Below are 16,678 nucleotides of genomic sequence, written 5' to 3' on the forward strand. Positions count from 1 at the left end.
ATGAAAAGTTTTATTGTTCATACATGAAGTTATGAAGAACACACACAAAATAAATAAATAAATACAATTAAAATATATTAATTGGTTTTTAATAAAATTATCATTAATTTACTTTAACATGGCACTTGTTCAAATTACTAATTCATATAATTCTAAATTCAAAGCAATGTTTGATGAACTAAAGCTATCTGAAACAACGGAACAGAAAAGTGTTTCAAAAGCATTTCTATGAGCACTGGAAGAGTGCATTGTTTACGCTGGATCCTTCTGGCACGTATACACTTTAACTTACTATTTTCTGGCAAAGACACTGTTTTATTTAAATCAGCAGTTCTCAACCTTTTGACTAATGCATACCATTTAAACAAAAATTGAAAAACTTTAGTAACACCAGCACATTTTAGTACGAATATTTTTCATTTTCTTAATAGAAATATTTAAGAAAATATATTTTGCCATTTGCATAACCTATTGGCTATATTAAAGGTACAAACATAAAAAAATAAATTAAAAATTGGTTACCATTTTAATTATCAAAATTTAAATCATACTTTAAAATGTAGTGTGAAATTTGGGCCTATTTAAGAGAGATCAATTTCTTTATGTCTGGTCTTATTTCACTTAACTAATGTAAATTAGGTTCCAATTTTAATTCTTCTGTATTTCTTTTTTAAATAAAACCTGGAAGAAAATACTTGTTCACACAAACAGGTTGTGCAGAAAGGCAATAAAATTTAACAGCTTTATCTGAAATGCCTTTAAATTCTTTTTTTCAGCCAAAAGTTAACAAGTGTGTTATTTTTTAAATCTTCAATTAGAGTTCAATCACAGGAAATTTCTATCAATTTTTCTTTTTCTTCATGAGATTTCTGAATTTAATAGTTAAAAATACTTTATTTCTTTGTGTAACACTATTTTTCTCTTGCATACCACTTGTTGAGAATCACTGATTTAAATACCTCTAGTAATGCCAATGACAGAATATTTTCACTTCATTTTGTTGACTTTCATGATAAAATTAATATTCATCAATTTATGATCTAAAATTATTTTAAACATATTACTAAAAGAAAGACTACAGAGAATACTTTTGTGATTTTTAAGTTAAAATTAAAAATTCAGTATTCTCATTGCATATTCAGTATTCTTGGAGAAGGACGCTTGGCTTTAACTACAGCAACGCATGGAAAGATCATACAATTTTAGAATGGAATACTATTTTGTGGAAGGCTGTATAATGCAAACTTGTATTTAAGTTATATGAGAGGGAAACTGTAAAATATAATCTGCCATTTCCAGGTTTGATTTGCTATACTCACTCACACACTGAAAGCCAAACATTAAGGGGAAACAAATGCTTATTTTTTAAAATTATTCCACTATAATTAAAAGGAGAATTTCAGTGCATGAAAAATTATTAATTTTTTGGTTCACGAATTTTAGTTATGAAATACAGCTGCCACTTGCAATAAATCAGTTACATATGAGATGGTCTCTAACTGAATGAAATAATGAACTTCGCATTGCTAAAAATTAATAAAATAAATAAATTAATGAAATACTGAGTTTTGCATTGCTAAAAATTAATAAAATAAACTTTTATAGTAAAAAAATCCAGGGAAATAAACCATGATAAGAAATCTTACTTTAAGAGATTCTGTATGGTCAGACTCACAAGCAAGTTCTTGCTCAGCTTCAGATACTTCAAGAAGACAATGATTGCCAACTAATCTTGATAATTCACCTATTAATGTCACATGTGTAGTTACAGTGCCTGACATTTTCTTGAATTGAGGGTATGTTTCAACAAATGCCTATAATGATAAACAGAATAAATAAGATTTCATATATACTAGATGAAAAACATGCAAATTAAAAAAAAAAAAAAAAAAAAAAAAAAGCAATGAACAAATTCAAATCTTCCTCCTTCATAAGAATATTAATCATCATTAACAAAAGTATAAATAACTCTGAGAGAAATAAGGCAATCGAGATTTCTAATTCGTTTCTATATTTTAAGAAAGCTATATCATTTTACTTAGGTATGCAACAATTTTTTATTTAAATCTGACTTGATGCTACGTAGCATATTCGGAAACTAAGTACCATTTCATTCTAGCGCTGTCGCAGCGCTGTGGTAGGCGTACCGCGCATGCGCACTAGTCTTTCTTGTTCACTGACTTTCAATTGTCGCCATTTTGGTTGCTCTATGTTGTGTTTTCAGTTTGCTGTGCACATTCAAAATGTTTAAGACGATTAGTTCTCCTGCTGACTGTGAGATTTGTGCCGTGATTAAATTTCTGAATGCGAGGAATGTTAAACCAGCCGAAATTTATCGTCAAGTGATAGAAGTTTACGGTGAATACGCGATAAGCGATGGAATGGTGAGAAAGTGGGTAAGAATGTTTAATGCAGGTCGAACAAATGCCCACGCCGAGGCTCGGAGTGGTCGGAATTCTGTTGTCACCGATGATTTCGTAAGGAAAGTTGATGAAACAATTCATGAGAACAGACGCTTCACGATGACAACTCTTTCAGACACATTTCCACAAATTTCACATACTGTTTTGTTCGAAATTGTGTCTGACCGCTTGAATTATCGCAAACTGTGTTCCCGATGAGTTCCAAAAATGCTCACTGATGCTCACAAAACAAAGCGACTTGGTAGTGCCCTGACATTTCTCACACAGTACAGTGATGAGGGAGAAAACTTTTTAAACCAAATTGTGACAGGTGATGAAACTTGGGTGTGTCATTTCACACCAGAATCGAAACAACAATCGATGGAGTGGAGACACACTCATTCTCCGAAAAAACAAAAAGTTCAAAGTGACAATGTCATCACAAAAAATCTTGTGCACTGTCTTCTGGGATAGGAAAGGCATTTTGCTTACTGAATTTCTTCCCAGAGGTGGAACCATTAATTAAATTAATATTGTGAGACTTTAACAAAACTAAGGCGTGCCATTCAAAACAAACGAAGAGGAATGCTCAGTAAAGGAATTGTGTTGCTCCATGACAATGCTCGCCTCCATACTGCTGGTGTCACTCAATCGTTAATTCGACAGTTTCATTGGGAGCAGTTCGATCACCCGCCATACAGCCCGGACTTGGCGCCGTCCGACTATCACTTGTTCCTGCACATGAAGTGCGAGCTTGGTGGCAAGCGCTTTGAATCTGACGATGACACGAAAAATGCTGTGGAGTCATGGTTATTGAAACTTGTTTTCAAAACGGTACTTAGTTTCCGAATACGACTCGTATTATTTAATGATAAAGATTTTATACTAAAAGATATTTTTGCTTTTAGTTACATAAATTTCATATCAAAAATTTTTGCTATGTGAACGTTTTCAATATTGATAAAAAAAATTGGTACTGTTCTGTTATTCTGCTATCGTTCAGAAATGTATGTATGTATGTGTTCATGTGTACATGTCTATATTTGTATGTACATATTTATGTGTGTCTGTACACACATAAATATGTACATACATATGTGCATACTTACATACACTTTTGAATCAGCTCCTGATAACAGAACAGCACCGAAAAATTGTATGCTGTCATTAGTTTTTTCCATTGTTATTTCATTATGATTACATTTTTATACTGATATGAATCTTTACAAGAACAGTCTCATGAATCAAATTTACTATTAATTATTAAAAAAATAAGCATATAATAAATATCTAGAGATATAAATTTTGTATTTTAAGACACTACAAAAAATATCCAAATTTTACATTCTTCAAAATTAATAATAATAATAATAATCAGAAGTAATATTTTATCTAAATTATAAAATAATTATTTTCAATTAAGTTTCAGATTTAGCATTACAAATTGTTTAATCATGCTCTACATAATTAACAGCACTGTATTCCCTGTATATGAAAGCTGTAAATGACCATCTTACCAAAAATTCTGTCTTAAAATTTAACACAATTTAGCCATCCAAAATAAGATACTTGTCATTATGAATTTAAGTCATCAATAACCTTGTTTATAAAAATAATAATCACATACTTGCTGTATCTGAAATAGCAGCATACACATGATAAAATTGTATTTTATTAATTTGACAATTAACTAATCAAGATATTTCACATATATTAGGATGTTTATCACTATATATGCAATAACACTCGCAGATGAAATATTGAAACTTTAAGAAAGGGCTCACATTTTACCTTATTCAAGAAAACTCTAAAAGTTCCCCCCCCCTCAAAAAAAAAAAGAAATTATGCAATATAATAAGTAAATTTAATTGTGCAGAGAAACTTTTGCTATACTTCTTCCAATCAATTATCAGTGTTTATCCTTACAACTAATATGGATTTGAGATTACGAAGTGCCAAAAGTATGAATTCATGTTGATAAACAAGTAGCAGGAGTGGAGACAAAATTTGCTTGATACCCATATATCTGACTGATACCCACATAAGCCAGCCATATAGCCTTATTATGTGTTAAGAACATTTTGGTAGAAAGTCTATGGATAAATTACCTCTTTCATTTATAAGCCAGAGTTCAATCATCAGAATAAGAAATTTTATTTATTTGCAAATGAAGAAGAGAACAAGTGTCTTTGTGCTCAAATTTATGCAAAATTTATTTTGCTTCATAAACATTTTAGTCACATGCATAACATGATGTGAAATTAAATGAACCATATTTTAAACAGGGTACCTCAGATTAGCCATTCATACTATTATCTAAATACCTACTGTTTGCTAAATTAGAATACATAATCAACAATAATGCTCAGTATCATAACCTACACAGTACCATAAATATATTTTTTACATGCACATTTGTTTAAACACAAAATCCTGGAACTGATTTAGCTGTTCTATATTCATCAATTAGTTTAGCATAAAATTTTATATTATAAAACTATCACTTGGTATATGGGGCATCTTTGAATACGTTGAAATAAATCTGATAATGCAGTTTCAGGTTGATAGATGTAAATAAATTTAGAATAAAAAAAAATTAATGATTGGCAATGTTAAATGAATTACTTTCATATCAGCAATAGATTCCACTTTCTTTTGATTTTTAGTTTTCTTTTGAAATTCTTCCATCAGTTCTTTTATTCTGACTCCAATTTCACCAAAATTTGAATACATATTCTATAATTTAAATAAGCATATAATATGATAAAGTGATAACACATCCACGTACAACTAAAAAAAAAAGTATATATATACCCACACGTTTTAAAATAAATAGAGCAACAAAGAAATTCTTCCATTAAAATAATATATGGACAAATGACAATGAAACCACGCAAAATTACATTTTCTGAAATATAAAAAATTACAATCAAGACAATATTATGCACAATATAATCAGTATGTTTTTTTAAAATTAGACACAAACAACAATAGGCACACAAAGTTACCAACAGTTTAAAAAGTTTTGGAGATGTGCTACATGTCCAAAGCTTTATACTTCACAGAATATAAATTTTGGGCATATAGCACAGAAATGATATATTAAAGTACTAGAGAGTTATAAGGTTGTCTGAAAACTACTTTCAGTTTCTCTATGAAGTAGCTGATGTAGCAGGCATATGATGTTAACATTGTTTGAAACACTTTTTTGAGAATGCATTACAGCAAATGACATATTAGTGCATATTTTAAAGAGAACTTATTAACTATCAAAATTGTGGAATATTTATATTTATTTTGAAAGATAGAAGATAAAAACATTTTTTACCACATTTTACTTTATTTATATAAAAGAGCCCCCTCATACACATAAAAAGATTTCTGTTGTGAGTGGTGATGATGCAATGATAGCATCCACCTGCCAGAACTGGTTTGCAAAATTTTGTTTGGTTATTTTTCATTTAGTCTGATGATGACAGATTAAAGGCACTGATCAAAGGTAATTGCCACACAACTGTACTTGGAACTAGCTGAGAATTTAAACTCATCTAGTAGAAACATTCATGATCATTTGAAAAAGTTTTATGAAAATAAAAGCTTGGATGGTTGTTTCCCATATGTGTGTTTGTAATAACATAAGGATTGTAATGTAATAACATATTGTAATAAAATAAATGTTTGGAACCCATATGAACTCAATCTAACTAATTTAACGCAGAGTATCTGCAATATATCGTTTGCTTCTGAAATGTAATCAAAATGATCCATTTTTTAAATGAGAGTTATTATGAAAAACGATTTATTTAACCCCTTCGCGCCGACTGTCACGTCTCTGTGCCAGCAACGAACACACTCACTTCCTGGCCAACACGCAGGCGTGCCAGAGTGTTTTCCCGTTCAGTCCCGACTGTCACGCATTTGTGCCAGTGTCCTGGAACGTTTTAAAAAACTATAATTTCTGCCACAAGATAGCACTGTATGTCCATATGGTTTCAGATACATGTACATTAGACCTTCTACTCGAAATGAGAGAAGCATGACTCACATATACACGCGTTTTTGATTATATAAACAAAAGGGGAAATAAATGTTTCCGGATGGTGTGCTTTATGACGTCTCTTTAAATTCGTGGTAGTTGTTTATTGTAAGTAGAGAAGTTTTATTTTTGCTAAAGCGTTGGGTATTTCGGTTTGCAGTTCAGTTTTTAGAAAATAATTAGATCTTGTCAGATGTGAATTCTTTCTGTTTTTACCGTTGCAATGTCGAAGCATCGAAAATGTTTAACTGAGCATGAAATAGCAGAAATGATGCAAAATATTTCAGATATTGATTCTGAAACAGATTCTTATAGTAGTGATAGTGATACTATGATATATTCTGATCATAAAGAATCTGACAAATCTAATGATGATGAGGACATTTCGGACATCTGTATGCTGAGTACGTCGAAAGCAAGTACTTCTCCATGGTCATCCACAATAGAAAATTTATCAGAATTACCATTTAAAGCTGTTCCTGGAATTAAAGTGGATAATTCGGTTGAAGAAGAAATTGATTTCTTTAGGTATTATTTTGATGATACAATAATGAAATTAATTACTGAAGAGACTAATCTGTATCAGAGGAGTAAATATACTGAGGATGAATCTGGAGCAACTTCTTCGAAGTATTTACCTGTTACAGTGAAAGAAATGTTTGTTTTCTTTGCTCTAACAATTTTGATGAGTATTATAAAGAAACCCACAATCATTAAATCCGCTCAGATTAACTGAAAGACATTTTCCAAAACTTTGTTCAGCAGAAGAGACTGATAAGAAAATGAGACGACAATGCTTCGTTTGTTCACATTCCAAAAAAAAAATCCTCCAAAACGGCAAATGAGTTATTACAAGTGCAAGGAATGTAACGTAGGACTGTGTGTAGATCCCTGTTTTCAAATTTTTCATGCGAAAGGAGAATTTTAAGTAATATATTTAGTTTTCAGATGTATAATGTTAAAAGTCATAAAATGGTGAGTAATGAAAATAAAATGTGTAAAATATGCGTTTAAACAAGAAATAAGGTAATTAAAGTATATATAAAAATATCTATAAAGCATAAGCCGTTTAAATACTCTATAGAGAATTATTAAAGAATGCGTTGATACTTCGGAAATTTCATGGATTTAGGCTTAATAGCAAAAAAGCCCCCGGCCCTGGACAGACGCTCGCGTAAGACACTGCCGGCCTCCGCAATAAGTGCGCGTTTGCGCTACCCGGCGCGAAGGGGTTAACTTAGTCCAAGCTTAATGTTTCAGTCTGAAAGCTGATATTCATCAAAAGAAGACCATATTAGAAGGAATAATTCTGACGGAAATTTAAAAAAAAACTCTGCTTATTTTAATCTTTTATCAAAGAACATCAATTTCCAGGATCAATTCCAATGTGTCCAGTTTACAACTAACAAAACTAAAAATATATGCTTTGTAATAGAAACATTCAGAATCTGTGAAATGAAAACACACAACATTCCAAAATGATAATGCCAAACCACACACATCTTTAATCATTTACCAGAAACAACTGAAATTTCACCAGAATGTATTACCAGGGTTCGTACACATTTCTGCACACGAAAATTAAGTACTTTTAAGGACTTTTAAGGACCATTAATGAAAAAAATTAAGGACCTATGAGCATATGGGAACTGATTAAATTCAATTAAAAATATTATTCTATGCCTGAATTTCATTTTTCCAATACCATCCTAAAAATAAAATAGATCCATAAGTAGTATGCATTATTACCAAAGGTAAATTAACATAATTATTAATAAGTTTGAGAATAAAATACACTTCATGCAGTTTATCAAGTAGCATTAAATATTTTACACTTATAATAGGTTGGACATATTTGAAAGAAAATAAGTGACATTTACGATTTACTAACAGTTAGCTTTATGTTGATCTTTTTACGTCTCATTTTGTCACATACTTGGTCAGTCTAGAGCAGAGGTTCTCAACCGGTGGTACGCAAGAAAAAATAGGTGGTACACAAAGAAGCAAAGTATTTTTAACTATTTATTTCAAAAATTAAAAGCCCTACAACCTGATTTTTTTCTCTAGCACTTGTAAATTTATGTAATTTGAGCTTTGTTCAAGAGTGGTGGTGGTACTAAAGGTTTTCAATTTTTATTCAGATGGTACACATTAGTCAAAAGGTTGAGAACTGCTTGTTTAGAGGTTTAGTAAATAATAGGTAAATTTTATGTCAAACGGCATAGGTTAAAATGAGAAGTATCATAATCAGCATCATTCATAACCAAAAGACTGAATGTTATCACCGCTGCTGCTTGTCTAGAGAGAGACCTGCTGATTAGAACAAACCTGAAAGGCATGATGTAGGCACGGTTGGCAAATGTTGAAAGTTAGTCAGGCTCTGATGCAGTTAGTGTCATAGCTTTGTGTAGAGTTCCAGGGGTTGTAAGCCAGTTAATATTCTTTCAGGTTCCAATAAGCCATTAAAGCGCCACAGGTGATAAGTTGTTTTGTATCAAGTCTCACTAGATGCAAAGAATAAGCTTTACTTGAATTTCTACATTTTTGTGTTTTATCTTGTGACCACTCGCTTTAATATGTAGAGATAATTTTTAAGGGTAAGCAGTTAGTTATAAATAATTAAATTAGGTAAATAGGTAACCTTAGTCATTATGGATTTACATGGCCACTATTAAATTTTATTTTTTAACAATATTTGTTAAAAAAGCCCTATTAAAATCAAAATCTAATAAAATTTCACAGTTGAAAATACATGTTATTTATGACACTGATTCTTAAACGATATTAAAATTACACATTAAAAGCTACAAAACATTCATGTTTTGTAACAACAACACTCAACAAAATATTTATCCGTCATTTTAATTTGAAGCCTTCCCAAACATTTTGGCTAGTTTATACCAATTTCCTTCTCTTTAAGCATCTTTTCTAACAATAATTAGAGATTTGTCTCAATATGCAAACCAATGCTCTCACTAGATTCTGCGTGCTTTATCTCCTACTTTGTCAACCTCTCCACAATGTACATATGAGGGTTTACTTGATCTGGTAAAAAAAAGTTAAATAGTCCAAAACCTCCGACAGACGTGAAGCAAATTATCACTATGTCTGAAAGTAACTACAATATCGGACAAAGGTTTAAATAAGCCTCTTATTTGAAAAGAACTTAGAACAAACATAAAGGCATGTTCTGATGCTAACAAAGTCAATTATATCTCACGATGACGTAATTAAACAAGAACAGTCAAATTCAAACTAAAAAGGTGGACTAGTGGTAAAAAATTATACAATTTAATTAAAATTTAATCTGGCTCAGTAACTCTATCATATGAGGAAACAGAAATGGAAAATTATAGTAAAGGCTGAAATCATAAACAATTATGTAATTTACATAATAATAACTGCACATATCTTTGAAGAATAATTTTCTTTATGTATTCAGTTTCTTTCTTCAGCATGTTTCTTTTTCATTTTAGAATTTTTGGATTTAATTAAGGATTTCTGTTTTTCTAAAATCACTAAATGCATTTAGAATATACAGAAAAGGTGAATAATTGAATTTCTTTAGTAATATGAAATTCAGAAGAAATATGAAATATATATATGGTACCGGTTACAGAGCTGATGTGGCAGAAATTTTAGAATTTAGTAACACACCAAACAACAAAATCCAGAAATGGCAAAACTTTTAGAATTTAGACAGGCATTAGAAGCAGAATTTAGAAAGGCACTATGCAGTCGAATTTAGGATCCACAGAGATTGCATCAAATGGGAAAATGTGTATGATGCATTAAAACATATTAGATGGATCTTTTAAATTGTAAGTTTTCAATTTTTTTATTAATAAAAAAATCCCTTTCTATAATGCCTGCCCAAGTGATATGATTAGAAGCATTTTTGTATTTTCCATGCTTGTGTCTAGTGAAAAGTAGAGAAAATAAAGGGAAGATAAACATGTTAAGAAAATGATTCTAGTATTGGGAGTAAAACACTCAAATATTATTTATACTTTATAGATGAAACTGATGCATATTCTGAGAATTTTGAATATTCTGAGACAATTACATGGGGAAAAACACTTACTATGAAAAAATTAAAAAGAAGATATTTTTAATTAATTAATTACATAGCTAATTTTGCTTTTGCTAAGAGTTGTTTCGTAAATTATGCTTTATAGCATTATACCTTGTTTATTTTTCTGATTCAAAATATTGTATAATAAGTTGCCAAAATAAAACTTTATAATATGACAGCGGAAAATAAAAATGTTTTATTTTAATGTTATTTTTTAAATATAATTCCAATATATTACCATTATTTTAATGAAATTTATCAAAGTTATGATGTTTTTAAAAAAAATCGTCGAAAAATTCTGGTTTCGGAATTAAAAATTTTCTATAGAAACTGGTCTTAAAATCACCAAAATGTTGACAAGTTGCCAAATTTAGAACCGTTTAATTAAAGAATTCACATTCCCAAAAGCCAAAATTGTTCAAGAGCTCTTTATGACAAAAAATGAATTTCGAAATGCTTATGTTTCACTTCTTGCTTAGAAACTCGAGTATCCCGTCATTTATATTAAAAATAGAAACAAATTATAACCCATGAACCCATTCAAAAAATAACCATATAGTCAGTGAATCGCCGCCAAAAATATTCCTCCAAAATGCTAATTCAAACTCAAAATGGCAGTCGTAAAAACAGACAGAAATTTCAGATGATTAAAATTAAGGACCTTCTACTGATTTTGGCCAAAATTAAGGACTTTTAAGGACCAAAAATCGATTCCAAAAAATTTAAGGACTTTTAAGGACTCTTAAAGACCGTACGAACCCTGATTACCACATTCATCATACAGCCAGCATATAATCATGTATTACCACATCTATCATATAATCTTGGCACTGCATCATCAAATTATTATTTAGTGTTATGCAAAACTTTCATTTCAAATAACAGTGTGAAATTCCAATGAAAAATGTTTTTGCAGAAAAAGATCAGAAGATCTTTGAAAGCAAAATCATGAAACTGGCTGGAAAATAGCAAACAGTACTCATGCAAAACCATCTACCACACAATTTGCATATAACCATGTATTACACTCCTGCCATATAGCTTTGGCATTGCACCATCAAGTGTTCATTCAGTGTTATAAAAAAACCTTAATTTCAAATAACAACATGAAATTCCATGGGTAAAATATTTATGCAGGAAAAGATTAGCAGCTCTTTGAAAGGGGAATATATTTAAACTGGCTGGAAGATGGTAATGGTAATTGAACAAAATAAACAATATATTACTCGAATTTCTTTGTAAAGAAAACTATTTTTTATTTAAATGAAAAACGAAGAGAGCAGTTTCTAGACAACCCAATAAAATTTTGCCATATTCAATAATGATTATATTTAAAGGCTATTACAAATTCAGCATTTAATTTTACTTTTTGCATCGATATTAAAAATCATAAAATATATGTAAAATGAAATTATCATTACTTAAAGTCACTGATCAAGATGGTGTGCAGTAATCTTTTCCAAATATTCGATATACATCTCTTGTTTTGCACTAGCTACAAGATTTTTATGCAGATTAACATTAATAATTAACACAGTATGGAGATTTCTAGCTTATGTAAACTTCTACAACACAAAGTCATGCCTTTCAAATGTTTAAACATTTTGAATGTCTGATGCATTTGATAGCAATACAAAACGTAACACAAAATTGCATGGTTAATTAGGTACATTAATTCTCAGTTAAACTAAATTCAGGAACTAACTTTTCCTTACTGTAGCATAAAATTCATCATGATCAGAAGAGAGAACTACTTCTTTCAGCTCTTTGCTGATTCCAGGTACATTAGCTAAATTTACTCTGTTGTTATTAATTGTAAGTAGTTCATGAACCATAGCTTGGTATGTCCACTAAAAATAGAAATACATTAATAAAGTTGCAAAATTTAAGTAGTTAAAATACTGAAAATATATAATACAGGAATTAATTATCTATGCTTTTATATCATAAAACCAGATTACTAATGACTTAGAGCCACAGGAGAAAGCTGTATTTATTTCAAAAGAGGTACTTAAGTACTAGCATAACCACCTTAAAAGTCACCAAATTTTCAGGATATGCTAAATTCTGGAAACCATGCATACAACAATACAGTACAAAGTCTGACATCCAGACTTGTCCGGACTTCGACGACCCTGGATTTGGGATTTTTCTGAATATTAGATCATCAGTTTAAATCTACTAAGATGGCATGTAGAAATTGTAAAATTAAGAATATGAAACCCTGATTTATGAAACAATGAAGCATTTATGATCTAACTGATATCAAAATTTATACGCACACAAAAACTTAATATTTATTTGTTTGCTTTATTAAACATTTCTTTAGAAACTCTTTTTGATACAATTGAAAAGTTCAAACTTTAATTTCCATAAAATTGCTGTAATAATAACAGCCTACAAAAAATAATAAGTTGGATCAAATCAGAAAGTTAAGGAAGAGGACAATCTGCTATATTAACTGAAATTCCTTGAAATCAATAAAGTATAATTTTAGCCTAGTTTAATAGCATCCGCTATACATTATTGGCTATGTATGAGATTGGCGGCAAAGGACAAGTTGTTCTGCTAAATTTTGTCTTGCTTCTATCGAGCACTGAGACTATTAAGCCTGAAATGCATTAGTTTAGTTATTTATTATACTAACTTCTATTTCTTGGCAAATACTCAAGGCTTTTCCGAGTCTTAAATAAATAAATTCCCACATATACTTATGGCTTATCGAAGATTGGCGCTAGATATCTTACTGTCTGATGCAATTTTTGCGGGTCCTGAATTCTGCTACCAAGCGCCTCCCTAAGTTCTAAATTTTTGCTGCCCCTAAATTTTGGGTCCCAGTGCTTTACATACATTCTAAAAATTTTGCCATCCCTTAATTTTGTTGGTCGGTGCTTCTCTGAATTCCAAAAATTTTGTTTTCCCTAAATTCTGCTGCCCATTGGGAGCTTTGGCACCAGTTCTGGATTTATGTGAATAACAAATCAGTTATTCTTAATTCAAATAGTACTATGTAATCTTTTGGCCTATTAGTATCATTAACAAAAATATATTTTTAGCATATGGAAAGAAATTTTTGTTAAATATTTCCTCATTAACATTTCTTAGGGCATTTAACTTAAATAATCAGCACTAAGCATAATGCCAACAGAAAAGGCTACCTACCATACATTGTTATTCAATTTTTTAAGCATCACTGCATGATAAATTACACAAGTTCTCATGTGTTGAATAAACATGCAGTGATTAAAGCAAAATATAATAAATAATGATTCACCAGGTTGGCATCACGGATATAGAATATTAGTATGTGTAAAATCAACGATGTTTGTATATTTCGGCTTGAGATGTGTGCAAGCAGATAGAAAGTCAAATTATTGATCACACAAATTTATGCTAAAATGATCGTAACTTCAATAAAAAATTATTTTATTTAGTGGTGAAGTGAAATTAAGAAATGTGCATGCATAAAGCATACCCCCCCGCTGTTGATGAGGTACAGATTTTAGATCATTCCAGATGTTGGACATCCAGATGTCGGACTTTGTACCGTATTAGCTCTTCAGTTTTAACCAGCAATGTCACCATTTTCACATGTATTCTTTTGGTTACATTTAAGGTTACAACAATCTTTATAAACAAACCATAATAATTTTTTTCTTAAACTCTGAAAATATACAGCTGCAAGATTTATCTGCAATGGAAAAACGTAAGTAAAATTTCTGCAGAAATACAATGTTTGATGCCAACTAAAGGGAACAACTGCTTTGAATCTCTATTTAAAGCAATTACTATCAAATTTCCATCAGAACAAAAGACTCTAAAACCTGCATGCGAGTGGGATTACTGATTGACTTTCTAATTAAAAGGTAAATAATGTAAGTATGTAATGAATATATTTTTTTCAAATTATGTCAACATTCTTTTTCTCAAGTTAAAAAAAAAAAATCCTCAAACTGCTTGAAAAGATGGTTGAGCTTATACAGTAGCACCTCAAAAGAATTATTATTACTTATTAAATACACAAATTTTTTATTACCCGCATATATTGAAGAAGTTAAACAAAACTATCATATAACATAAAACTAAAAAATTCAAAATGCATTTTTGGCAGCTTTAATTATCAAAATAAAGTTATTTAAATTTAAGTTAAAAGCATATTACTTGTAGGGTTCTACTGTAAGTGGAAGCTTGTGTTTAAGTCCTGCAGATCCTAGAAGACCGCGAGTTATTGTTGAGTATAAAACAATCACTAAGTCGGAGAAAAGTTAAAATAACCTTTTTATTTAATCTTAAAATGAACAAATGGACATAGTTTGTGCTACAAATGTATGTCCACTACCCTGTGAGCATTTAAATTAACATAGTGGAAAGTGAAATTTCAAATATAGATAACATAATTGGAGAGCACACATAAAATAAGGGAAATTAACCTGGCTCAGAATTTAGCAGCATGTATTTTGAAACATCTGCTAGCTGGGCACTAAAGTTGGAATCCAACTAAGGCACAGCTGGCGATATTAAGTAACAGCAAGATGTAGCTGCCAGAAGCTCTAATCACGACATTCAAAAGCCTTAACTTAAATACACAAATAACTAATTTGTCTTCTGGTGAAGACTATGAAAAAAAGAATTATACAAAGTCTTAAATGTTCAAAGTATAGTAAAGCCTTTAGAATATTTAATGTAAAATGAAACTAACAAATGCAAGACTTTATGTTTCAGGATTGTTCGAAGAATTTACTGATACATAATATCAGATGATTGTCTCAAGGAAAATAATACTAAAACACTGTTTAAGAAGGTTTGTAAATGTGAAAATTCTTCAATAATGGTTTTAATAATTTGCTTCTTTGCGATTCCTTGGAAAAACTTATATGAAAATATTTTTACTTTGCATGCTCCAAAACAAGATCTACTTAAGGCATACACTGAAAATGACACCCTCCTGTATATAAGCATTTCTGCACATGAATGAAAAAACTGGTGAAGACATGTCAATCAGAAACTACTAGCATATGTCAAAGTCCTAGGTTAAGCACTTTTCAGTGAAAGGTGCGATGGTTCTACTTTGATAAATGTAAGCTTTGTCCAACACAAGTTTTATAATTAATAATAATTTCTATCAATTTTTAATTTTTCATTTGATGATAAATACAAATATTGCATGAACACGTCTTCAACAGTTTAAAGACTCATAATCAAAAATGCCCCAATTCTGGAGGGTGCCATTTTTAGTATATAACCTAATCCAATATCCTTCATAAAAAATTATAGAATTAAAAAGTTACAGAGGAAAGTAGAAATTTTTCATAAAAGAATCATCTTGTATATTTCCTTTTATAATGAATAGACAAAATTAAAATACAATATATTCCAGGATCCCACTTTTACATGAGTTTTGCTTTTTACTAATTAATGCAGACTTTAAAATACAGGGTAGGTAAAAAAAATTCACCCTGTTACCAATGATTATAGCAAAATTTTGTGAACATTATTTATCTGTAAAAGAATGAATTAATTTCAATTATCCAAAGTTTTCGTCACACATCACAGATGCTGTATATAAGATTAACCAGTCATGTGTCCCACATCCTGTCTACAAACCATTTCATTTCACATACAATAAAGCATATCATGCTTGATATAACAGCATATATAGTTCAAATTTTGAATTTATCAAATTCAGATGGCAATAGCAGTACAAAAACAATATCTACCACATACCTCATCCCCTCACACACACACCAAAAAGTACAAGGAGCTAGGTCCAGTAAATTTGGAGGCCAGGTGAGGAACACATTATAGTTTCCTCCTCTAAACTACAGAATGGGTGCATGTTAATGTCAAAAAGATCTCGCATATAGCAACTATAATTCCTGAAAGAATCTTTGATAGTTAAAGTTCAATTTGAGGAATGACATGCAAATTATGCCAATTAAATTATTTTCTATAACTATTTGTGACAGGTTGATTCTTTTTCATTCGCTCAGCATATCACTAGCTGGAAATCAATAACTGGTGGACTCTTCAAGTGCATTGCTTTCAACAACTATACTAGCCACTTCATTATGCTCACAAAGTCACCTGAAATAACCAAATGCAATGGAATCTAAATTAAATTGTAAAGGAATATAAACTAGAGTATTATAATATGAAATCAGAGAA

The 16,678-nt window shown here is 30.3% G+C and overlaps 1 protein-coding gene across 3 annotated transcripts in view; it reads right to left on the minus strand.

Moving 5' to 3' along the window:
• Vps45 (vacuolar protein sorting 45) overlaps window positions 1-16,678 on the minus strand; it is a 63,245-nt gene that overhangs the window by 26,936 nt on the left and 19,631 nt on the right. For all 3 annotated transcript variants that reach the window (XM_085817114.1, XM_085817113.1, XM_085817115.1), the window contains exons 7-9: window positions 12,229-12,363; window positions 5,028-5,138; window positions 1,647-1,814 (exon numbers count right to left, since the gene is read on the minus strand). In XM_085817114.1, the coding sequence (XP_085673240.1) occupies window positions 1,647-1,814; window positions 5,028-5,138; window positions 12,229-12,363 (414 nt within the window). The remainder of the gene's footprint in view (window positions 1-1,646; window positions 1,815-5,027; window positions 5,139-12,228; window positions 12,364-16,678) is intronic.

Source organism: Stegodyphus dumicola, chromosome 5, assembly GCF_044657685.1.
Source record: "Stegodyphus dumicola isolate Sdum_Otavi_A_Nest chromosome 5, ASM4465768v1".
NCBI lineage: Eukaryota > Metazoa > Arthropoda > Arachnida > Araneae > Eresidae > Stegodyphus > Stegodyphus dumicola.